General features: G+C 36.3%; 1 protein-coding gene across 1 annotated transcript in view; it reads left to right on the top strand.

Moving 5' to 3' along the window:
- The window catches only part of ATAD1 (ATPase family AAA domain containing 1), a 41,842-nt gene extending 19,628 nt beyond the window's left edge, over nt 1-22,214 (top strand). Inside the window, exons 6-10 of the mRNA XM_037047280.1 lie at nt 5,494-5,600; nt 11,054-11,143; nt 13,807-13,857; nt 18,418-18,551; nt 20,575-22,214. Of these exons, the coding sequence (XP_036903175.1) occupies nt 5,494-5,600; nt 11,054-11,143; nt 13,807-13,857; nt 18,418-18,551; nt 20,575-20,695 (503 nt within the window). The 3' untranslated portion in view covers nt 20,696-22,214. The remainder of the gene's footprint in view (nt 1-5,493; nt 5,601-11,053; nt 11,144-13,806; nt 13,858-18,417; nt 18,552-20,574) is intronic.
- The last annotated feature ends 346 nt before the right edge of the window (nt 22,215-22,560 follow it).

The following is a 22,560-nucleotide window of genomic DNA, read 5'->3' as shown; positions in this document are numbered from 1 at the left end:
ATATTTTTCTGTTTGGTCATTTTTTCCTTCCTTCTGGTCCACTCCCTTGATTTGAATCCCAGTTTTCTTTACATCATTATTGGTTCCCTGTGCATTTTCCTTCATTTCACTTAGTGTAGCCTTCATTTTTTCATCTAATTAGTGACCACAGTCAACCAGTTCTGTGAGCATTCTGATCACCAGTGCTTTGAACTGTGCATCTGATAGGTTGGCTATCTCTTGGTCACTTAAAAGCATTGGCTCTGAGGCTTTGATCTGTTCTTCCATTTGAGCCATTTTTTTGGTGGTGGGGGGCGGTGAGTCCTGGCCATAACTGTTATGTAGTGAGGGTCAGAGCCTTAGGTGTTCACCAGGGCGGGGAACCCTCCCCCCTACCCACTGTGGCTGGGTTGTGACACTATGTGGGGGTGGGGTCAGAGAGGGAATAATGGTGCTTGCTTCACTCTCTCTTGGATTTTGGTCCCCTCTGCCACTTCCCACAAGCAAATTGGGCCCTTTTGGTGCTGGTTCCCGAGTAGGTGGGCTTGTGTACATTCTAGGACCCTGTGGGTCTCTCCAACAAACTCTCCCGTGAGGCTGGGAGTTTCTCTCGGCACCTCAAACCCCACAAGTGTTTTTAGCCGGTGTTTTTAGGCTTTATTTCCCAGTGCTGGGGCCCTGGGTTGCACAATCTGTCTCGTTACCCATTTCCACCTAGTTTATCTGCGCACAAATGTGTGACCACAGACAGTCATCACCTTGCACCCTCACTGGGTTTGCTCACTGCCACCCCACACCTGGGGTCCTCTAACCGTCACCTGTGCACCTGGGTCCGCCAGCCAGCCACTGCTTTTTCCTGCCGTGACCCCTCTTTGCCAGCTGCCGACTCCACCCCTCTTACATTTCTCATTTCTTACATGTTGTTGTTAACTAACATTTTTCTTATATTCTCCATATTTATTATTATTTTTGTATTGGCATTGCTTGTTTAGAGACCCATTTTGCCAGGTTTTTGCTCACTATTGCTTCTTGCACCTGCCTTTTCTGTGGGTTTATTTTTCTTCTTACAGAAGTCTGTTAAAGTTCTTCAGCAAAGATCGTGAATCCTGTCTGTCAACAGTCTGTCAATTCTGCTGTCACTATTTAATGATAGAGAATTATTTTCTTTTTGCATTTTGCAGCTCTAAGTTCATGATCTTCCAATCTTTCTGGTTGCTTTTGAGAATTCTGTTTATAGTCTAGTATTTCTTTGTAAGTAATCTGTCTTTTCTCTTCATTGCTATTAGGTTTTGCTCTTGTTCTGTGCTTTGTGGTTTATGTAGGTCTATATTTATTGTTACTCTTTTAAGATTTACTGTTGTTTTTAATTTGAGAATGTGTGACTTTAGTTAGTTCTGGAAAATTCTCAACCACTATCCATATCTTTGTATGTTGCAAGGCTTTTGTTTTATATAAACTATATTCTTCAACTCTACTTAATTTTGAGTCATTTTCAGTTTTATCATCTAGTAAGCTACATATCTCATCAGTTCTAAAACATACTGTTTTCTACATTTAATACCCCTGAAATTGGGATAGCATGTTAAAATTTAATAGTCCGAGTTTTTTCTTTTGCATCATAATTTAGTTGGCAGCATTTGAATTTTTTGTTGGTACATAAAATAACTTAAAAATCAATTTTTGAGTGAGTTATAAAAAGCAAATCTTTGCTTGGTTGTGTTTAATATCACAACCATTAGCTTTGTATACTGTTGATTATATCTGAACTTCAGATATGGTTCTTTTTAAAATGTATCTTTTGCACTATAGCTTGCTCTTTTGTTAGAATTTCATTCCCTTTTATGTCTTCAAAACTGTAATGATTTTATTTATTTATTTTTAGAGAGAGGAGAAGAGAGGGAGAGAAACCTCAACATGTGGTTGCCTCTCACATATCCCCCACGGGGTACCCAGCCCACAACCCAGGCTTGTGCCCAACCGTGAATCAAACCTGCGACCCTTTGATTCATAGGCTGGCACCCTGTCCCCTGAGCCACACCAACGAGGGCTATCTTCAAAATTTTAAACATACCGTACTATTTTGTATAGTTTTTTTGGATTATTCTTTTGTCAGAAATTCTAATTCTCCTTTATATTGTTAGCTATTTTTTATAGTAATTTGTTTTCTTGTGTCATTTCTAACATTAGATGGCTTATGGTCTGTTTTTATTTGAGAATTCTGTATTGCCTAAGAAGACCCAGAATGGTTTTTCTGCCATCCACATAGACCCTCTGGGGTCTGATTACTCAGGACTAATTTCTATAATAACTTCTGAATTTGGGTATTCCTAGACTGAATGGCACGGCACTGCCGACTTAGATTTCAAGTTTGTTAGAGAACCCTACACCTCCCCAGGGCCTAGTTCAGGAAGATAAGCCAAGTCTTTTTAACTCTCTGTGGTGAGCAGAATTTTTTTCTTTTTCTTTTAAAAGAATTACCAATTTTTAGAGAGAGGGGTAGAGTGGGAGAGAGAAATTGAGAGAAGCATCGATACAAGAGATAGAGATTGGTTGCCTCTCATAAGTACCGTGTCATGGGGTGCTGAACCCACATGTGCCTTGATCAGGAATCGAACCAGTGACCTTTTGCTTTATGGGACAGTGCCCAACCAACTGAACCACATCAGTCAGGGCCAGAATTTTTTTTTCTTGACTGTACTTCCTGTGACTGACATCTTGGCTTTAGCATGGGTATTAACTCCAAAGCAGAACCTTGTAGTGTTTGGTGCTACATGTGCATATCTGTTGTCTACACAAACACACACACACAGAGAATGCCATAATTTTTTTGAGATCTTATGACTCTTATTTCACTTCCCTTTTCCCCTGAACTCTGAATTTTTTCTTTGCTTTCTTGCAGTTTCACATTTTGTAATATTCTGTAGCTTGTTTCAGTTCTTAGACTTTATTTTTTAGAACAGTTTTAAATTTACAGAAAAATTGAGCAGAATGTCTAGAGAGTTCCAATATACCACCCCCCACAGTTTTTGCCCTACTATTAATACGCTGCATTAGTGTGAGATATTTTTTTGCCATTAATGAATCAGTACTGATTCGTTATTAATGACTAAAGTCCGTAGTTTACATTAAGTGTTATTATTTGTGCTGTACAGTTCAGTGGTCTTTGACAAATGCATTATGTTATGTGTCTATCAACATACTATCATACAGAATAGTTTCACCACCCTAAAAATTCTGTGCTCCACCTATTTATTCTTCCTTCACTTCCTCCTAAACTCCTGGTGGCCACCGATCTTTTTACTGTCTATGTTTTGCCTTTTACAGAATGTTACATAGTCGAAATCATACAGTCATTTCTGACTGGCCTCTTTTACTTAACAATATGCACTTCAGGCTCATCCATGTCTTTTCATGGCTTGGTGGCTCATTTTATGGCTGAATAATATTCCATTATATGGTTGTGCCACAATTTATCCATTCACCTGTTGAAGGACATCTTCGTTGCTTCCATTTGGGGTGATTATGAATACAACAACATGCAGGTTTTGTGTGGACGTAAGTTTTCAGCTCGGTTGAATAAATACCTAGCACAATTGCTGGATTTTGTGGTAAAACTGTATTTAGCTTTGTAACAAACTGCCAGAACCACCTTCCCATGTGGCTGTGCCACTTCGCAGTTCCACCCACAAAAAATGAGAGGTAGGGTTGCTCTGTATCTCTTTAGTGTTTTGTTGGGTTTTATTATCAGGTTTTCGGACTTCAGCTGTCCGAATAAGTTCGTAGTGGTGTCTTACTGTTATTTTAATTTGTAGTTCCATGGCGATGTGTGTTGAACACCTTTTCATGCCCTTATTTGCCATCAGTATCTCCTTTGGTGAGATCAGGTCTTCTGGGGGGTGTTTTTTCTATGGTTGAATTGTAAGAGTTTTTTGTATGTTTTGGTTACAAGTCCTTTATCAAATGTGTGTTTTTGTTAAATAGCTTTTCCCAGTCTTGCCTTGCTTTTTCTCTAAACAATATCTTTCCCAGGGAAGCATTTTTAATTTTAATAGATTCTAACTTTAACCAATTTGTCTTGGACGGATTGTGCTTTTGGTGTTGTATGTAAAAACTCATCATCATACCCTAGGTCATCTAGATTTTTTCCTATTTATAGTTTTGCCTAAAACTCTTTCTTTATAGTTTTGTCTAAAACTCCGTCTTTATAGTTTTGTGTTTTACATTGAGCTCTGGGGTCCCTTTTGAGTGAAGGTGTATGTCTAGAACTTTTTTGTTTGCATATGGATGGATGTCCAGCTGTTCCAGCACCATTCATTAGATATGCATTATGTTTCTACAAAAATATTTTACTCAACTTTTAAAATAGTGTTTACATATGTCTCTTTCCATCTTTTTCAACATTCTGAGTCCTTATATTTAAGTATGTCTCTTGGAAGCAGCACACAAAGGTTGTTAAGTAAGCAGTTGAACTTAAATAATTTATCTTTAGAAATTAAACAATTTAAAAATGATTACATTTTTTTGATGAGGTGGTTTGATACATAGTCCAACAATGGACAGATTTTACAAAATCAGAACTATATAAGAACATCCAGATTATATGTTTGCCATCACAAGACTATCATGTCATGGTAATGTGTTATTTATTTTTTTTAATGCTTGGACCTAGAACCTTACAAAGGATTGGGTGCCACTTCAAGTTCTAGTTCTCATTGGCTGAAATGTGAAAGTTACTTAGAAACACCAGTAATTTCAAGGGATATAAGACAAAACATTTGAAATAGGGATTGTATTAGAAAATCTAGTATCTATTTCTACCATCCTTTTATTCTTAGTATGTACCACTTTTGAGTTTTTTCATTGTAGGAGGAAAGTGTTTCCATACTTCTTAAAAGCATTTCATGTTTATTGTAGATAATTTTGAAGGCAAAATAATCGAAAACAGGACATTAAAGTTGTTCTTAAGTCTATCACTGAGCAATAATAAAAATTAATTATCATCTTTTTTACCATGTGTAACATTATATACATGCATGCTATCTTGTATGTTTTAAGCCATTTTCTGTCCTACATTTTCCCACTTAATAGTGTTTTGACATACTCTAATGTCATTTTATTTATTACCGGGGAAAGTGTGAGGAAAATAATCTGACCCCATAATTAAGAGCACAAAGAATGCAGAGAATCTGGAAAGTTAGGGCCAGAGCACATGGATTTTCCTCCGAGATGTTACTTGGTCCTTCTCTAACCTCTCAGTACCAGATTCTTTACTTCTATTACATATATTGGCATAAATGTATTTTTAGGAAAGAAATGAAGATTGTGAACTGAGGTTTTTTTCAATGTGCCCAATAATTTGCCAGAATTGTTATATCAGAATAATGTGTGAAAAAGCATAGTTGAATCCTTTTCCTTGTAATTGTTCATGAAGTTGTCAGCTTTAGGTTAAATGATTTCAAATTATATAAAGAGTAAATAATTTATTTTTAATATTAAAACCTCTTTTCTTCTAAGACTCCTTTCTACGAAGCCGTTCAAGCTCGGACCATGAAGCTACAGCCATGATGAAAGCTCAGTTTATGAGTCTCTGGGATGGTTTGGACACTGATCACAGCTGCCAGGTATTTGAGAGCAACGGGCCTTATCCTTGTTCTGTGGTGGTGGTGGTGGTAATAGGAAATGGCTTTTTCCACAGAAGTCTTCTTCATAATTAAACTGACCTGAAAGAACATGGTTTATATACATTTTCATCTGTTTTGAGGGCTTCATGTTTAATAAATGTGAAGAGACTGCCTCAGTGCCTTAAATGTAGCAGAAGAGAAAAACCCAGGATGAAGTCTGGGCTTGGAATTTCTAGGACCATTATGCCCAGAAAGAGGCAGTGACAGTGGCTCGGGGATGCTTCTTTTGACTCTCGCCATAAGTCCTTACAGTTTTACTCTCAGCTCCTAAGTTACTTGTTTTTATTTTACCATCTTCATTAATTACCTGAAACATACATACTTTCTCACTTCCTGTTATGTGCGCCTTCCTTTAGATTTCCAATTTTGTGTTATGACAGTCTTCTGTTCTAGGCTTTGCCTCTCTTTGCTCCAGAGCCGTGAAAACCAAAGTTAAGGCGCCTTGGTGTTCCCCCACGGAGAAAGCCAGCTATTGTTACTCAGTTTACTCTTCGGGTTCCCGTTTTCGCTTTATTCTTCACCCATGAATATTGCATACTTTCTTGCCAGATCAATGATTCATTTTAAAAGAAAATTAAAATTAAAAAAAAAACTATCTGGCATGTTTGTTTTTTTGCCATATTGCCAAAAATGGAAGTTCTAGAACATTTTTTTCTGTTTCTATTTATATCTCTTGGAAAAGTTTTGAAAAAGTTAACAATATTGTTTTGTTTCTTTATTAGATATTTTCTACTTTGTAATCTGTTTTTGCCATTTTCTAAAAACTATATTTAGAACCACATTCGTCTTACTTCTAAAAAATTATTGTTTCGAATGTTGTTTCTTTTCCATTCCCTGTGTGTTCTCCTTGTGGAGTGGCAGTCGGAGGCACCTTATTTATGATCCATGTGTTTTAACTTCTTTTTCATGTTTCCTTTCCTTTGTTGTATTACAGTCTAGGTAATTTCTTTACCTCTTCTAGTCTGATAATTCTAAATTCATTTGGATCCCTTCTGTTTAACCCTTTCATTGTGTATGTTATTTCAGTCATTAACTTTTTTAGTTCTAAAAACTTCCTTCGGTTTTTTTCAAGATTGTCATATTCTTTTTCATGAGCTCCTGCCCATCAACTCATGTTTCCTATTGGTTTAGAAATCTAGAGCCCGGGCATCAACTAGCTGTGTGACTTTGGCCAAATTATATTATCACTGTATCAATAGAAGGTGTTAATATCTGTAAAAAGGGGGAAATATTAACCTCGGGATTATTGTAGGCTTTTAAGGAATTAAATAGAAGTAAGGTGCTTATAACAATGCCTTGTATATATTTACTATAGAAATATTTTAATGTGATTTTTTACTACTCCTTTATTCCTTTACACATGTTAATATACTTTATAATCTATATTTGGTAATTCTTTTTTTTTAAGATTTTATTTATTTTTAGAGAGAAGGGAAGGGAGGGGGAATGAGAGGGAGAGAAACATCAATGTGTGGTTGCCTGTACTGGGGACCCCGACTACAACCCAGGCATGTGCCCCGACTGGGAATCAAGCCAGCGATCTTCTGGTTCACAGTCCGGCACTCAATCTACTGAGCCACACCATCCAGGGCAATATTCAGTCATTCTAACATGACTTTGTGTGTAACTGTTTCTGTCATTTGTTTGAGTTTATGGTGGTTATGTCCTGGAGTGTTTTGTGATTTCATGGGGGAGAAAATCATATTTGGTAGGACTTTGTGTGTGAATTTTTGGAACTACGTTGAAGATTGGTAGCTGTAAGAGGGTTTTGTATTTGTCTTTTGCCAGATTTTTTTCTCCAACGCAAGTAGGTAAATTTAGGCCCAAGATCTGTGTGAGCTGACCAAGAACCATGAAATCTCTGGGATTTCATGTGGGTGTATGTCTTTATATATCTTTCTAGTAATCAAGGCTTGACTCTGCTGAGTGGGTTTTCTAATATTTTGCCTCTTTTCTCAGGCTGGTGTACTTCATGAGTAACCTGTATGTAGGGTGCCCTCTTATCAGGCTGTGCACACCCAGCTGTCCAAGATTTACACATTTTCATAATGTGGTCAGCTTCTACCCTTGCTTCTCCCCCTTATACAGAGGCTTCATTACTGGCCTCAGCTTAATTCTTTTAGTTTTTTGCAGATTTGTTGATTAATTTACGAGTTTTTAAAATACTTTATTATTTGCCCTGGCTGGTATGGCTCAGTGTATTGAGCACTGGCTCGTGAACCTAAAGGTCACTGGTTCAATTCCCAGTCAGGACACATGCCTGGGTTGCTAGCCGGGTCTCTTCCCCTTTGTCTCTAAATAAATAAGTAAGTAAATAAATAAAATACTTTATTATTTATGTGTGTTTTGTGGACAGGGGTAAAGCATCTTCCATATCCACCACATTACTGTAAATCAAAAGTAGTAAACATATTATTTTCAGGAGGAAAATTAAGCCACATGCCCTCCTTTTATATCAGCTTTATGAAAATATAATTGCATTAAGGGAAATTTGCTTTTAGTGTTTATTGGGTGATTAGAGAAGAAAGCATAACATAAACTTATGCAACATTAATAGAAATAATTTGTATTAATAATTGGTTTTAGTAAGTCTCTTCATTGGGAGTAGTTTATAGGTTTCCTAAAATGATTTTTCTCCTAAGCAACAGAATTGAAGTACTTAGAAAATTAAATAGTTTAGGCTATGTAAGAGAGAATAGCTTAATTTTATATCCTATCCTATTACAGTTTTATTTTTATTTTTTAGATTTTATTTATTTTTAGAGAGAGGGAAAGGGAGGAAGAAGAGGAGGGAGAGAAACATTAATGGATGAGAGAAGCGTCAATCAGTTGCCTCTCGTATGACCCCAACCGGGGATCTGGCCTGCAACCCAACCAAGCATGTTCCCTGACCAGGACTCCAACGGGTAACCCTTGCCCTTGTGGGATGACCCCCAGCCCATGAAGCCACATGAATCTGGGCAGATGATAGTTTTAAAAGCCAAGGGAAAAGTGACAGTTGGATGAAGTCCATATTCCAGAGCCGCTTTATTCAGAGCCCCATGGCGTGGTTCTGATACAAAAGAACCTGAAACTGAGTTTCAGAACCATACGTCCTCATCACACTAACAGCACTGTTTTCATTATGACCGGTTTTTATGGAAGAGAGGAAATAAAGATGTTACTTTTTCATTAAACTCCAGCAATAATTTTTATTACCTTTTTTGTGTTGAGGGAGTTAGAATTGACATTATTAATTTGAATAACAGTTTTAGACATATTCTTCTTTGATATGAACCAGTTAGTTTTACTCTAAAATTGTCTGTTCTGTTACTATGGATGGAACCTGGAACCCCAGAAAGCTTTCTTGTATGTCTGCTAAGGCCACAAAGGAAACAAAAATAGTCGAAGGGTTCAATTACACTTGTCACCGCTACTGGAAGCCTAAGTTAGCAGATAACATATTCTTCACCTTGACAGACATGAGACATAAAAGATAATCATGTTTTAACATAGTCATCGACATAAAGTTTTAAGGCATAAATTTAGATCCAATTATTTTAAATGTGAAATAATAAACTATTTATCCTGATATTTTATTGTAAAGATTTTTAGAAGTCTCAACTAATACCTAAAAGGTACATTAATTTTGTTGCATAAATACTAAAAAGTTACTGCTGCTTCCCATTTTGAACTTCAGCTCATTGACAGTAGATAAAGATAATATATATGTAAAGGTAATTCTTTTTTTGCCCCTTAAAATTACTCCTTAAAATTTGCTTCTTGCCCTGCCTGGTCTGGTTCAGTAGCTTAAGCGCTGGCCTGCAAACCCAAAAGTGGCTGTTTTGATTTCCAGTCAGGGCACATGCCTGGCTTGTCCCCAGGCATGAGGTCCCCAGTTGGGGGCGTGCAAAAGGAGACTGATTGATACATCTCTCTCGCATTGATGTTTTTCTCCCTCTCTGCCTTCCTTCCCTTCTCTCTCAAAGTAAATAAATAAAATCTTTAAAAAATTGCTTCAAGTGAAACTGTGAGTAGTTTCACTCTTGATTTTTCATAATGAATATCTGTTATTACCCTCTGTGTATTCATTAGACCTTGTTATGCTGGATTTATTTGGATTTCTTTATCTTAATTTTAAGCATTCCATCTTCCACCCTGAGGCTTTTTTGGTTTGTTTTAGGCTGTTTGTTTACTTAGAATGTTTCTCAAAATACAGCCTGGTTCCAGTTTTTGTCAGGTACTGCCTCGTATACAGTGCCTTTTGTGAGTCTCTACTACCTGACATGGTCAGCCTTCAATGTGCCTCCTGTCACTCTGAGTATCTCTTCTAACTCTTACAGTCCATCGCAAAATTTACTTTATTTATTCTTTATCTCACTCAGTTCATTTGATCACTTTAAGACTTTTTTGGTTTTACATTTAGTAGATCGTTTCCTTATTAATTTTATGGAGTTTCAGGTAGTCAATAAAGAAAACAGGTAAGAGCATTAATATGTTGATTTTTTTTAGGAACACTTAACCCAAACACAAAATTGTGTAACATTTCTCAAATATGTATTTGTAATTATATTTTCCCCCCCTAGGTGGCAACCTCTTACAGTTAATTGAAAGTAATTTGGCTCTTTAATATTATTAAGTGTAGAAGTAGAATATAAGATTTAATAGAAAGTTTCATTTTAGATAGCTAATGTGTGCTATTACTGGGTTCTGTAGAAATATCAACAGTAATGATAATATTGAAGCCCTTCAGAAATAAACTTGTTTTATATATCTTTGTCTTTGTATTGATTTTTCATCTCTACATCCTTTGTAAATAAGTGACATTGACCCAGAGGTTGGCTGGGTCACCAGCATTTTATTTTAAATTCTGCCCAGAATTTTGATTATTACTTTTATTCTGTTGCCCTTGTTTGAAATTGGATTGCTTGAGGTTTTATTAGCATTGAGAAGATCCCATCTGTAGTGCTGATATATGTTATAAGATGATGATGTGAAATGTAGAGGAAAAGTGCCTACCTGTTACTGTTACCAGCATCCTCAGACTTAGGGGAAATGATTCTCTCTTTAATATTATTACCAAGGGACTTGAAATATTCCCGTGTATATATTCCTAAGCCATAACATAAGTGGCTTTCAGTTATTCAGTGTGTAGCCATTGAGTAACCATATTTTGCAAACTACAATAGTTTAAAAAAGAAAAATCTTAAAAGCTTTGCTATCCTCTGACCTATTTAGGATTAACTTTGATTTGTATCTTTAAGTATTTGAGTAATACATACTGGATTAATATCAGATTTCTTATAGAAGATTAAATGCCAGTTAATTTTCTATATTTTCTAAGCCCTTTTAATAACAACTTAAAAGAAATATTGTTGTTGGACCGAACACCTTCGTTTTCTTTATCTATTTAGGTCATAGTGATGGGAGCTACTAATCGTCCTCAGGATCTGGACTCGGCCATCATGAGAAGGATGCCTACAAGATTTCATATCAACCAGCCTGTAGGTGGTTTTGATGCATGTTGTGAGCAGTGAAATACTCACTTTTTCACGGTCTTTACCTGTGATTTCAAGAAGGGAATCATTTTTTAAAAAATACTTCTTGTTTATGATGGGCAGGGAAGGAATAGGGCAAGAATCCACATAATTGCTTCTTTGTTCGTTCTTTCTTGCTTTTTCTTATTTCTTTTTTTCCCCAAGATCAGTATTGTTTGCTTCTCCTCAAAGTATATAATTGTGTTAAGATTGCCAGGATCACTTCAGTGGCTTTCTTTAGACCATAGAAAGTTAGCAGATTATCTATGGAAGATACATACAAAAGTCTAAATTATAGTTTAGGTTTAGCATAGGATGAAAGGCTTTGGGGTGGGACAGAATAAACAGTTGGGATTTATTTGATTAATTATTGACAGTTGTAATCAGTGCTTTCCTGTGACAGGATTAATGATCAGCTAGTAGCTAATCATTGCACTTCAACTTACTGGGAATGTGAGGGTGGTGCTGAACTAATACTATCTTCTTTCAAGCGGTGCTTTATTACTTAAGAACTACCCTCAAGTAGATGGTTATAATTTATTAATGCTCTGATTTTTGCACAGAATACTCAGAACTTGAACTTTCTCTGCCTTTAGATAGAAGAAAGAAAACATGGTTAGTAGTAGAAGAGATGCACTGTATAATCAATGTTACATGTATAGCTATGTAGACGAACTTCTAGGATTATTCTTGTCAAATTTTGAATTAAAAATATTTGCTTCAGATTTTGAAGTACAAATATTATAATTCATTTACAACTTCCGGCTAAAAATTCTTTGTCCCACTTTATATTCTGCAGCTTTTATCAGATCGGTTCGTGGAAGCAAACCTGTTCCCTAAAGATGGGTGGTTGCAGCCTCTATAAAATGACTCCAGTCTGCTGTTTGCTGTAGCTGCAGCTTCTGGTTCCTCTGAGAGGACGCACATACCTAACCACCATATTAGAAATTTAATCTGGAGAATCAATGAAGAGAAATTTTTTTAACTCGATCTAGGAGACTATTACAATTTATTTTTTATGGCTAACACTTACTGAGCATTAATATTTACCAGACACCAGTGAGGTTCTGATGACTGGAAGATGGCCCTGTCCTCAAAAAACTCCGTGTTGCAGTGTAGTCAGACATGTAAATAAGTAACATAAAATGTATTTTACAAAAGTATGTTTAAAGAACTGTGAGAACCTGAGATGATGAAAACTAATAGTTCTGTCTGAGGAGTTTATCAAATTTACAGAATCCAGCTGGGTTTTGAAGGACGGTAGGAAATTAATAGGAAGTCAGGCAAGGAAAGGCTTTCCTGCCAAAATGAGCAAAGGCAAGGTGTGGAAGCTCATGTTTAGCTGTGATTCTGGGGTAGTTCAGTTAGGACATCAAGGAAATAGATGATAAGACTGAACACGTACGTAGACTTCTGCCAGATTTAGATGAGCTTGTTATGCTTCACACAGAAATTTTGATTTTATTTTGTTAATTAGACATCAGAACATTTTCACGGAAAATTAGTTTCCCTCAGTTGTTTACAGACAAAGAGTACATTGATAGAATCTTTGCCTGCAGTCCAATAGAGAACAAAGTAGAATACACTAGTGTAGAACACAGGACACACAGCCCGGAAAGTACACTTTAGTAAAGTTTCAGGTTTAGTATTGGTAGTTGTCAAAATGAGTTGTAAAAGATTTAACAGATATGTTATACGTCAGTATCATTGAAGTAGAAACTGGGATTTTGTAATCTTCATTTTGTTTTTAGAGAAGATGGTATTTTTTTAATTGCATAATTATACAGTGTTAAACTGTATGATTAACCTTACCTCAAAACTCCTCTCCAATTTAAATGTTTATTTTTAAATAAGTAGTTTTTGGTGATCACCTAATATACCAAGTTCACCTTCATACTTACACACTTAAGTTACAGAAACAGTGGAATTTGATTTTGTTTTCTAGGTCATTTGATTTGGTATTCATTGTAATTGGCTCTGTTTTTCCAGTGATTGTGGGAACAGGGATGACTTCAGTCATAATGATTCTTGAAAGCATTTATACCAACTGTGTGTAACATATTCTGTAACAGCTTTTATTCTCTGGCATAATACAAAGCATCATTGGGGAGCACCCACAAGCACATGAACAAATGTACATCAACACTAAGTAAAAATTCACTCATGTAAATTAGTGATCATGGAAGTTATATGTTAAAGTGGAGGAGCTGAAGGGGCACTGTTGCCATCTCTTCAATTACTAGTAGAAATTTTACGGCTCTGGTGTTCTCAAGTTTTCTAAGTGAAGGGAAGGGGTTTGCAGGGCAGTAGAGGCGTGACGTTGGGGGTCATGGGTATTCGTCAACTCACTAAAAAACGCTGAAGGGCATGGGAGCTCCCATGTTCTAGGTGTTGGGGAGTCAGAATAAGAAGATACAGTTGAGTAGAACAACCACACATAATTATGGTAGTCACTAGTTTTCATAACCTCTGTCAAGAGTTTCTGTCATTTCCTATAGCAATTGTCAGGTAATTCACAGGGAAGGAAAAAACATTAGGAAACCTAGTTGACCCTTATTTTATTTATTTATTTATTTATTTATTTATCTGTCTATTTATTTGAAACTAACTGGAAATTATTTTGGTTTTAGGCTCTAAAACAAAGAGAAGCAATCCTAAAACTCATCTTGAAAAATGAAAATGTGAGTAGAAAATTACAATTTTTTCCCCATCCTATAAATATCATGTTTATGTTCATTAAATTAGTTTAGAGAGAAATGAAAAAGAAAGTTGAGAATAATGGAACTTTGAACCTAAATCATAAAACTCTTGACTGGCCATTGTAACTTAATAATTATGGTATACTTGAACTAATTAAAGATAATCTCTTTAAAAGGTTAGACCTACATTATGGAGTGAGAAGCATATAGAGGTGAAAGGACAGCTAACTGAAGCATAAATAATTTGTCTGCAGTAACACTGAAAATTACAACTGGGTTTCTCAAAAAATAAATAAATAAATAAATAAATAAAATAAAGATAATCTCTTTAAAAAGCCATGTGTTTTTATATCTACAGATTAAAATCCTCTTTGACATTTTCCAGACTGTTTTCCAGTTATATAAGATGTTTATTTTTGTACAGAAGTGTGAGGGTTTTGTTTTTATTTAATTACAGTATTTTTGAGGTTGGAATTTAGATTTTAAAAGATATGGTAATCAAAATCTTCAGTAGTTTGTGTTTTAGGTTTTTAATCAGATTTAAAACCTTTTCTCACTTGGAAATTAAAGATGATGCCAACAATGGGATATAATAATTTTGAGAATGTAAATTAAATGCTCTATGTAAAATGCTTACAGGACCATGTAAGTGTGCAGCAGGTGGTAGGTAATACAAGTAACTGCACACAAGTGTAGTTCTTTCGAGCTATTTTAGAAGTTTGTTAGCTTATTCCAGCATTGCTCCCAGTATTCAAAGCCTTTTTTAATTTGGGGATTGCCTTCATAGTTGCCTTTAGAAAACAATTTTCATTACTTCATGGTTTATCTAATAGCTGTTATCTTTAAAATTTTTTTAAAATTTTCACCCAAGGGTATGCTTATTGATTTGAGAGGGAGACGTCAATTTGAGAGAGAAACATTGATCATTTGCTTCCTACATGCCTTTGACTGGGGACAGAACCCCCAACCTACGTGTGTGCCCTGATCGGGTATTGAACCTGCAACTTTTTGGTGCACAGGATGATGCTCCAGCCATCTGAGCAGCTGGCCAGGGCTAATAGCTGTTCTGTTAAGGGATTCTCTTAGAGTCTTTGCTATGTGCCAAGCATTGTGGTGAGATAGTGACCCTTGAGCAACAGTAGTTTGAACAGTGTGCGTCCACTTACATGTGGAATTTTAAAAAAATAATTACATATGCTATAAATGTATTTTGTCTTCCTTATGATTTTCCTAATAACATTTTCTTTTCTCTGGCTGGCTTTATTATTCTTATGTATGTAATACAGATAACATACAAAATATATGTCACTGAACTGTTTATGTTAGTGGTAAGGCTTCTGGTCAACAGTAGGCTATTAATAGTTAAGTTTGTGGGGAGTCAGAAGTTCCGTGTGGATTTTTGACTACATGGAGGCTGTTGCCCCTTAAACCCCCATGTTGTTCAGTGGTCAACTGTACATTGTTTTATTTAATGCTCAATTCATAGAAGGAGTCCATACTAGTACTATTTTACAGTTGAGGAAAGTGAAACCCAGATAAGGTACAATAGAATGTAAGTTGCCCAGGCTCACAAAGCAAAGCAGTGATGGAGCCTTTTTTTTAACCATTACAGTATACTACCTTCTAGTTAATCTTGCTTCCCCAGTGACTGGAGTCTTCTCCTTTTTGTTCTTTTCTCATCCTTGTTTTGTTCATCTTTGTAACTTATCCCTGTCGTGCACACCATTTGCGAATGGTTAGAACCTAGTGTGGCCCCAGAAGAGGCTTCACGGCATAGGGTGGAGGTAGTGATTGTTGTAGGGAGGAGTGCTGATTTGTAACATCTTAGGGCATAATTTGGAAGGTCTTTCTAAGTAGTTTTTTTAATTTATGAAAGATTTGAAACATATACACAAATAACCTTATATCTAACACCCAGATTTAACAGGTAATCGTAACATTTTGCTTTGCATCCCCCTAATCACCATCATTGGTGGTCCACTGTCCTGAAGTTGGTGGTGTGCATTAGTTCCAGTGAGGGGTGTGGGTAGATACATTAATTCAGGTGTAGATTATTTTTACTTACTCATTATTACAAACAGTAGGGAACTTAGATCAGTGTACGTGTCTGCTTTCAAATGTATGCTTGTAAGGAGAATTCCTCAGATACAAAAAAGTATAAATTATAATTGAAAGAGAAAGAAAAATGTGAAAGGACGGGGTACTGGGAAAACGTGCAACATTATAACTAACAAAGGACAATATCAAAATTATACAAAGTTACTGTAATCAGTTTGTCAAGTTTTATTTGTACATTATTGGAGTATAGGCGCTAACTGTAACTGTCCCTGGGAACTTAGTGTCTACTGTCAGTGTATGAAACAACAGTTTAAAATCTCCCAGTGCTTCTGTGGACTTGTTCATTTCTCTATGGAATTATGTTAATTTTGCCATGTGTGTTTCGAGACCATGTTATTAGATATTTACCAGTGCAGAATTGTTATACTTTGCTGATGAATTATTTTTTATCATTATGTAATGATTTCCAAATTATGCACTTTGAGTAAAAAAAATCTGTTGAGCTGATGGACACAGAACTACATTAGCTTTCTTTTTGTTGATATTTGCCTTGCATGTCATTTTCCATCTTCTACTTTCAATTTTGGCCTTTTTTCTTTTAAATGTAACACTAAGCCTCTTCTCTTTTTTTTTGTATAAGATTTTATTTAGTTATCTTTAGAGGGGAAGGGAAGGAGAGAGGGAGAGAAATACAATGTATGGTTGCCTCTCATGTGTCCCCTGCTGGGAACTGGCCTGCAACCCAGGCATGTGCCCTGACTGGGAATCAAGCTGTGATCCTCTGGTTCACAGGCCCGCGCTCAATCCACTGAGCTACACCAGCCGGGGCTAAGCCTGTTCTTTTACCTTTTGACAAGATGTGGCTGTTACAAATCTCAAAGAGCTGCCTTTTGTTTTTTATACAGTGTGATCTTCTCTTTCACCAGCCTGGTTTACTCTGTTTGCATTTGTGACTGCTCATAAATTTAGATTCATTCCTTCTTATTTTAGTGCTTTCCATGTATTATGCTTCGCTTTGCTTTCTCTCCACATAATGCTCCCCTACCCCGTATTCTTTAGTGTTGCTTTTATATTCTGTGTTCCTCCACTGCTTTGGAAGTTGCACATTCTCTTTGATTGGTACCCTTAAATTGTTTTGACATATATACTTAAAGTCCAAGTCGATAATAGAGCTGCCCTCTTTCCAATAATCTTAAGACTTCAGAATGCCTTGATGTACATGTCCCCTATTTATTACATTTTCTTATTGTCTAGCATTTTAGTTCTACATGGTTTCTCTACCCCAAATTATTCTTAATACTGTTTATATAGTATAGCTTATTTAGATTTATCTGTATGTTTACTGTTTTCTTTGCTTATCACTACTGTTTGCCTCTCACATCTCCCTTCTGAGTTCACTTTTCTTTTTTATCGAAGGCTGTGATTTCTCTTTATTGAATCCCCAACTTTAGGAATCAGAATATTCTCGTGTGAGGTCACAGTTGCAGAGTTGACAATAGAACCCATGCCCTCTCACCTCCGAGTCCCTATCCTTGTGTAAAGTTGCCCTTCTTTCCGAGACAGTGGGTCTTCCACAAAAACAGATGGGAATTTAGTAACTAATAAAGGTGCCATTTCAAATCGGGGGGAAGTAAACGTTAGGGCAAATGGTTAGCTATATGGGGGGGTGTAGCCGTACCTCTACTACATTGTGTTCCAGTCCTAGATCTGGCAATGGTGTGACCTTGGATACTTTATTTAACCTTTTCAGATCTCACTGTTCTCTGAAAATGAAAATGAGAATACTTAACTGACAGGATTAAATGAGCATAATACATGCAAAGTGAATGACACAATAATTTAATAGATGGTAATTATTACAAGTACTTTCTTTTCTTGCATTTTTCTCTTCATCTACATATAAGTTTCATATGATTATATTATCCCAAGTCTATTATGTTCCTAGTACAATCACTTAATTGGCTTGACTATTTATATAAAGCTTAGGTTAGAGAGCAAGACTATAAGTGCTGAATTAATATTGAGGTAATAGAATACCAAAGCAGTACAGTTAAAATGGATGTTCGAGTATTTCAATGGAATATGTTTTTTGTAATGGGTTTCAGACTTAAATGAGGTAGGCTATTTGCCAAGTGTGTTGCTTACATATATTACAGAAAGTGTTAACATGGGTTCTTCCTAGAGTTACTGAAATGAATCTAGCATTGTTGGAATATTTCTTCATTATCACTCCATGTATATATATATACTGAGATTACTTCACTCTTTGGTCATAATAACAATTAATAAAAATGAGATTTCAAATTTTAAGCTTTTATGGTTATAAAAACTTCTAGAAACTGAAAATACTCTTTAATGGTTGTTCTTCCATGCTGTTCCAGTGTGCTTACCATTCTTTTATTCTAAGAAGAGTGTTTGGATATATCCTTTGCGGTGTACTTTATGTTTGTGTTTTAAGTGTGTTTTTCCACATGTTTGTTTAAGGTGGATAGGCATGTGGACCTGCTAGAAGTTGCCCAGGAAACTGATGGGTTTTCAGGAAGCGACCTTAAAGAGATGTGTCGAGATGCCGCCCTCCTCTGCGTCAGGGAGTATGTCAATTCTGCATCAGAAGAAAGGTGTGTGTGTACAGTTGATCGCTAATTGTTATCAGATCCTTTTAGAGCTTTTCGGTTAGTTTCTTTTATTTTGCTTTACAATACCAACTCTGCTTATGGAATCAAAGGTAAGTCTCCCCAACTTTATTGTCCTTTTTTAAAGGTGAGTTCTGAAAATGACTTTGGGGGAGGGAGTCTTGAGGGGCATCTAGAATGAAGAGGTAGAAATGAAAGCTAAATTGCTACTGAAAATGTATGGACTCAGTCACAGAAAGCTGGCAGAAACTTGGGTTTGTCCATCTCTACTGGGAAAACAGGGTCCTCTAGTCCTTCTGGATTGCTTTGCATATTAAATTCCTGTTTCATTTCCTATGGAAATGAGTGTCTTGTTTTCCAGAAATGTTATGTGTAAGTGGGTGGGCCTGGTTACGGACTACAACTTGTTACTAATGATGTGTTTATTAAACAAAGAAGCCATTTGTCAGTGCAGCAAATTTCACTTGAAACCATTTTCAGAGTATGATGAGCTTGAGAAACCAATTTGTACCAGCCTTATTCCAGCAAAGATACTGCTGAACTGGAATAACTCAGCCCTGATGAACCATGTCCCGTAAGGAAGTTTTCCAAAAGGCTGCTTGTCCTTAGCCAGTCTAACATTGCAGTTCTAAACCCCTGTTCAAAGCATCGACCTTAATGAAGAATTTCCATGACGCTGGCAAGCTAGTACTTTGGGAGCGTGTGTTGAATGAGTTCTCCATCTGTTGCCCTTTTGTTTCTCATTCTCCCTCATCCTCCTGAGGCTTTCACTCCAAGTGACTTGGATTTACCTGTTATATTCTTGTGTTTAATTACAGTATATTGCCATAGAAAAAACGCTTCTCTTGATATAGAAAGGTTTGCATGAAAACTACCCTTTTAACTGCAGCGAGGTATGCGCTAGTTCTAGACCTTTCTTTAGTGTTCCCTTGAGCCCTGTCATGCAGAGGGCAACTTCATTTATGTATTTATCGCCAGATTGATCCAACTACTCTGGCACTAAGTTGGGAATACTTTTGACCTCTGTAGCCAGCCCATCTGCTGAAGGTCTTTATTCTTGTATATAAGATTAATAGGCGAACAGCAGAACAACTTCTGTGTAATTTTCATGCTTAAATAAAACTATGTTAATACTGAGAGTTCTGTTTTTCTTGCTGTCACCAAAACCCTGAAAATTTTATAGAGTCCACAAATAATGCCGCTTTTTATTACAAAATCTTTCATTACAAAATCATAAGTATGTCTGTAGCATAACAATATCACACTTGAGCACACCGTATGACATTTTAGGTGGAATGTTCAAATTAGAACTATAACCTATTACACCTGTGCTATTACTGTACCAACCACACTCAAGCAGGCCTTACTTCCGGACCCTTTATTTCTTTGTGAAAATTCTAGCAAATAGATTTGGATTATCATAACTATTTCCCTAAATGTTTTTTCCTTAGTGTCTATAAATTACAAAGGAGACATTATATACTGTGTTTTGTTTTTCTTAGTATTATTATTGAATGGGGGGAGGACTTAGATTAGTTGGTTTTTATTAACAGTAAAGAATTTTCAGTTCATCAAAAGCTAGACATATACATTAATCTACAAGTAGGAAAGCTACTTTTTAATTCCAGTTTTCATGGGAATAACCTTTGACTCCTTGATTGGAGTTAATGTCTCCACTTGGGCAGACCAACGCACCTTTGTGTAACATTTTCATCACATGGTTCTGCACCGCCCTCAGAGTCTTAGTGGGAAGTGGGCGACTTTCGTTACCGCAGCTGTCGTGTTTACAGCAGCCACCACAGCTTCCTGCCTCTGCAGTCCGAGCTTTTTAAAAACCTAGGACTTGTGTGTGCATAGGTAACTCCTGAGTCCACGTGAAGCTTTTAATTGTGGTGGTCTTTGGGGTCTGAAACGGGAAAGGAAGGTTGGTTTTTAATCATGGTAAGATATTTTAGGGAGGTGTGTTCTAAAGTTATTTGAACGTTTGGTGGTTTTGTTTGCATTTTAGCCACGATGAAGATGAAATTCGGCCTGTGCAACAGCAGGACCTGCATCGGGCAATTGAAAAGATGAAGAAATCAAAGGATGCGGCATTTCAGAACGTTTTAACACATGTTTGTTTAGATTAAGAGTAAAGGTCATTTGTACAGGTCAGCGGTCGGTGTTCCCTGTTATCATTAGTGGAAACGGAATGGAGGCGGGAGTATGCTTTGAACAGTGAGGGAGTGGAATGACACTGGTTTTATACTCTGAATTCTAAGTTATTGAGACATAGCTGTTATATAAACGGTATTACCACTTGTCAGAAATCATGAGGAGGAACAATTTAATCCAGCCTGAGTGTAGGTGCTTGTGTTTGACCTTTTTAGCCATACGTTGCAGCCTTACAGCATCTAAGCTGGTCTTAAGGAACAGTTCATATATTTTGTCATTAGTGAGAGATGGGGATGTGGTTAAGTGCTGCTTTCTAGGTATATGAGAGAGAGTGTGTGTCTGTGTGTGTATTAAATGTATATATTCACACATTTTATATTGACATTCTGTAGATATGTTTGAATACAGAAACTTTTTTTTACCCCAACTACTGAATCAAAAAGTACCAAATACTATATAGCAAAAATAAGATTGAATGTTGTATCTAAAAGGTACAGTGATTCAGCCATTTTCAGTTGTCACTTGTTTCAGCTTTTTTTTTTTAATTGGGTGTGTCCCTGCTGTTGAATAGTTGGAGTCCGCCACATCTGAGTATTTAGATGTGGCTCAGTTGTTTTGGTTGTCAGAGTAATAATATGGGATGGTTTTCAGGCAGTTGCACGAGCAACACTGATTTCACCTGTCAGCGAGCGCGCTGAGTAGAGACATTTTTAAATTGATAGACATAAAGGTGATTGAAAGTCATTCAGAAGAATGGCTTCGAAACTCCTCAGTGCCATACAGTACATGTAAGTGACTTTTCCGTTCTTCATTTACTGTAACATAGTTCTGTTGTAACCATGATTTTTTTAATGTTATTTTAAAGTTATATGTTCTTTATTTATGGTCAAATATAATTTGGTCATCAAAAATAAAATGGTAATTTAAAACAAGTAGTTTTTATTAAACGTGCTAAAAAATACTCACTTTGTAACTGAAATTTTAAAAGTTTTCTTAGCCTGTTATAAGTTGCGCCCCAGTCAGTGCAGTCACACAGCAAGAGCCCCACGTTGGGCCTGTAGTCGCCGGGGCTGTGCACGTTAGAACTCCGCCACAGCCTCTTCCACACGCCGCGTGAGCAGCCTGGCATGCTGTGGTGTTCAGGCACGTTCTGAATCGTCAGAAAGGTTAAACGATGCTTTATGTATTTGTGTTTTTAATGTATTTCTTTGAAAACTCTCAATCTCTATTTGTGAGTTATGGGATTAATGTCTTTGGTAGTAAGTCTCTCACTAGAATCCCATTGAATGGTTCGCTCTTCAGTTGTGCTTGGAATGGTGGGTGGGGTAGAGGTTGTGGGAAAACGCTCTGGATAACAAAAATCAAGTTTTGAAAAATTGTGAAGATGACTGATAAATTGAATGCAAAACACAAGGTACCAAAAATATAGTCTCCACTTTGAATAGTTATACTATTATTTTATAAATGTGTAATAAAGAGATCCCTGTTCATTGATTTTTCTCTACTTACGCCTTGTCTTTGTCAGTTATAGAGAGTGTTCTGGGGTGACTTTGGTTTACAGAACCTGCCCTCAGACTGTTTGTATCGTGCTGTGAAGCTTTCACACTTTATAACACATACACTAGTATTTAATCATTGTTTTTGTTTTAGTATGAATTTTAGTAATTATTAATTTTAATCTGATGACATATTAATCAAAAATAAGAGGTGATATAGTCCTTCCCATATTCCTTCTTTTTAGTTTCTCTTAAATTCAGAATATCCGATAATAGTAGTTATTAAATTTATCATGGTTTTAATCAAGTGAAGTTAGAGAAATAACACTACTAATCCCAGCAAT

Source organism: Sturnira hondurensis, unplaced genomic scaffold (assembly GCF_014824575.4).
Source record: "Sturnira hondurensis isolate 20B ecotype Veracruz unplaced genomic scaffold, ASM1482457v3 Scaffold0005563, whole genome shotgun sequence".
Classification (NCBI taxonomy): Eukaryota; Metazoa; Chordata; class Mammalia; order Chiroptera; family Phyllostomidae; genus Sturnira; species Sturnira hondurensis.
Note: the sequence above shows the minus strand (reverse complement) of the source record. Positions and strands in the feature narration are given on the sequence as shown.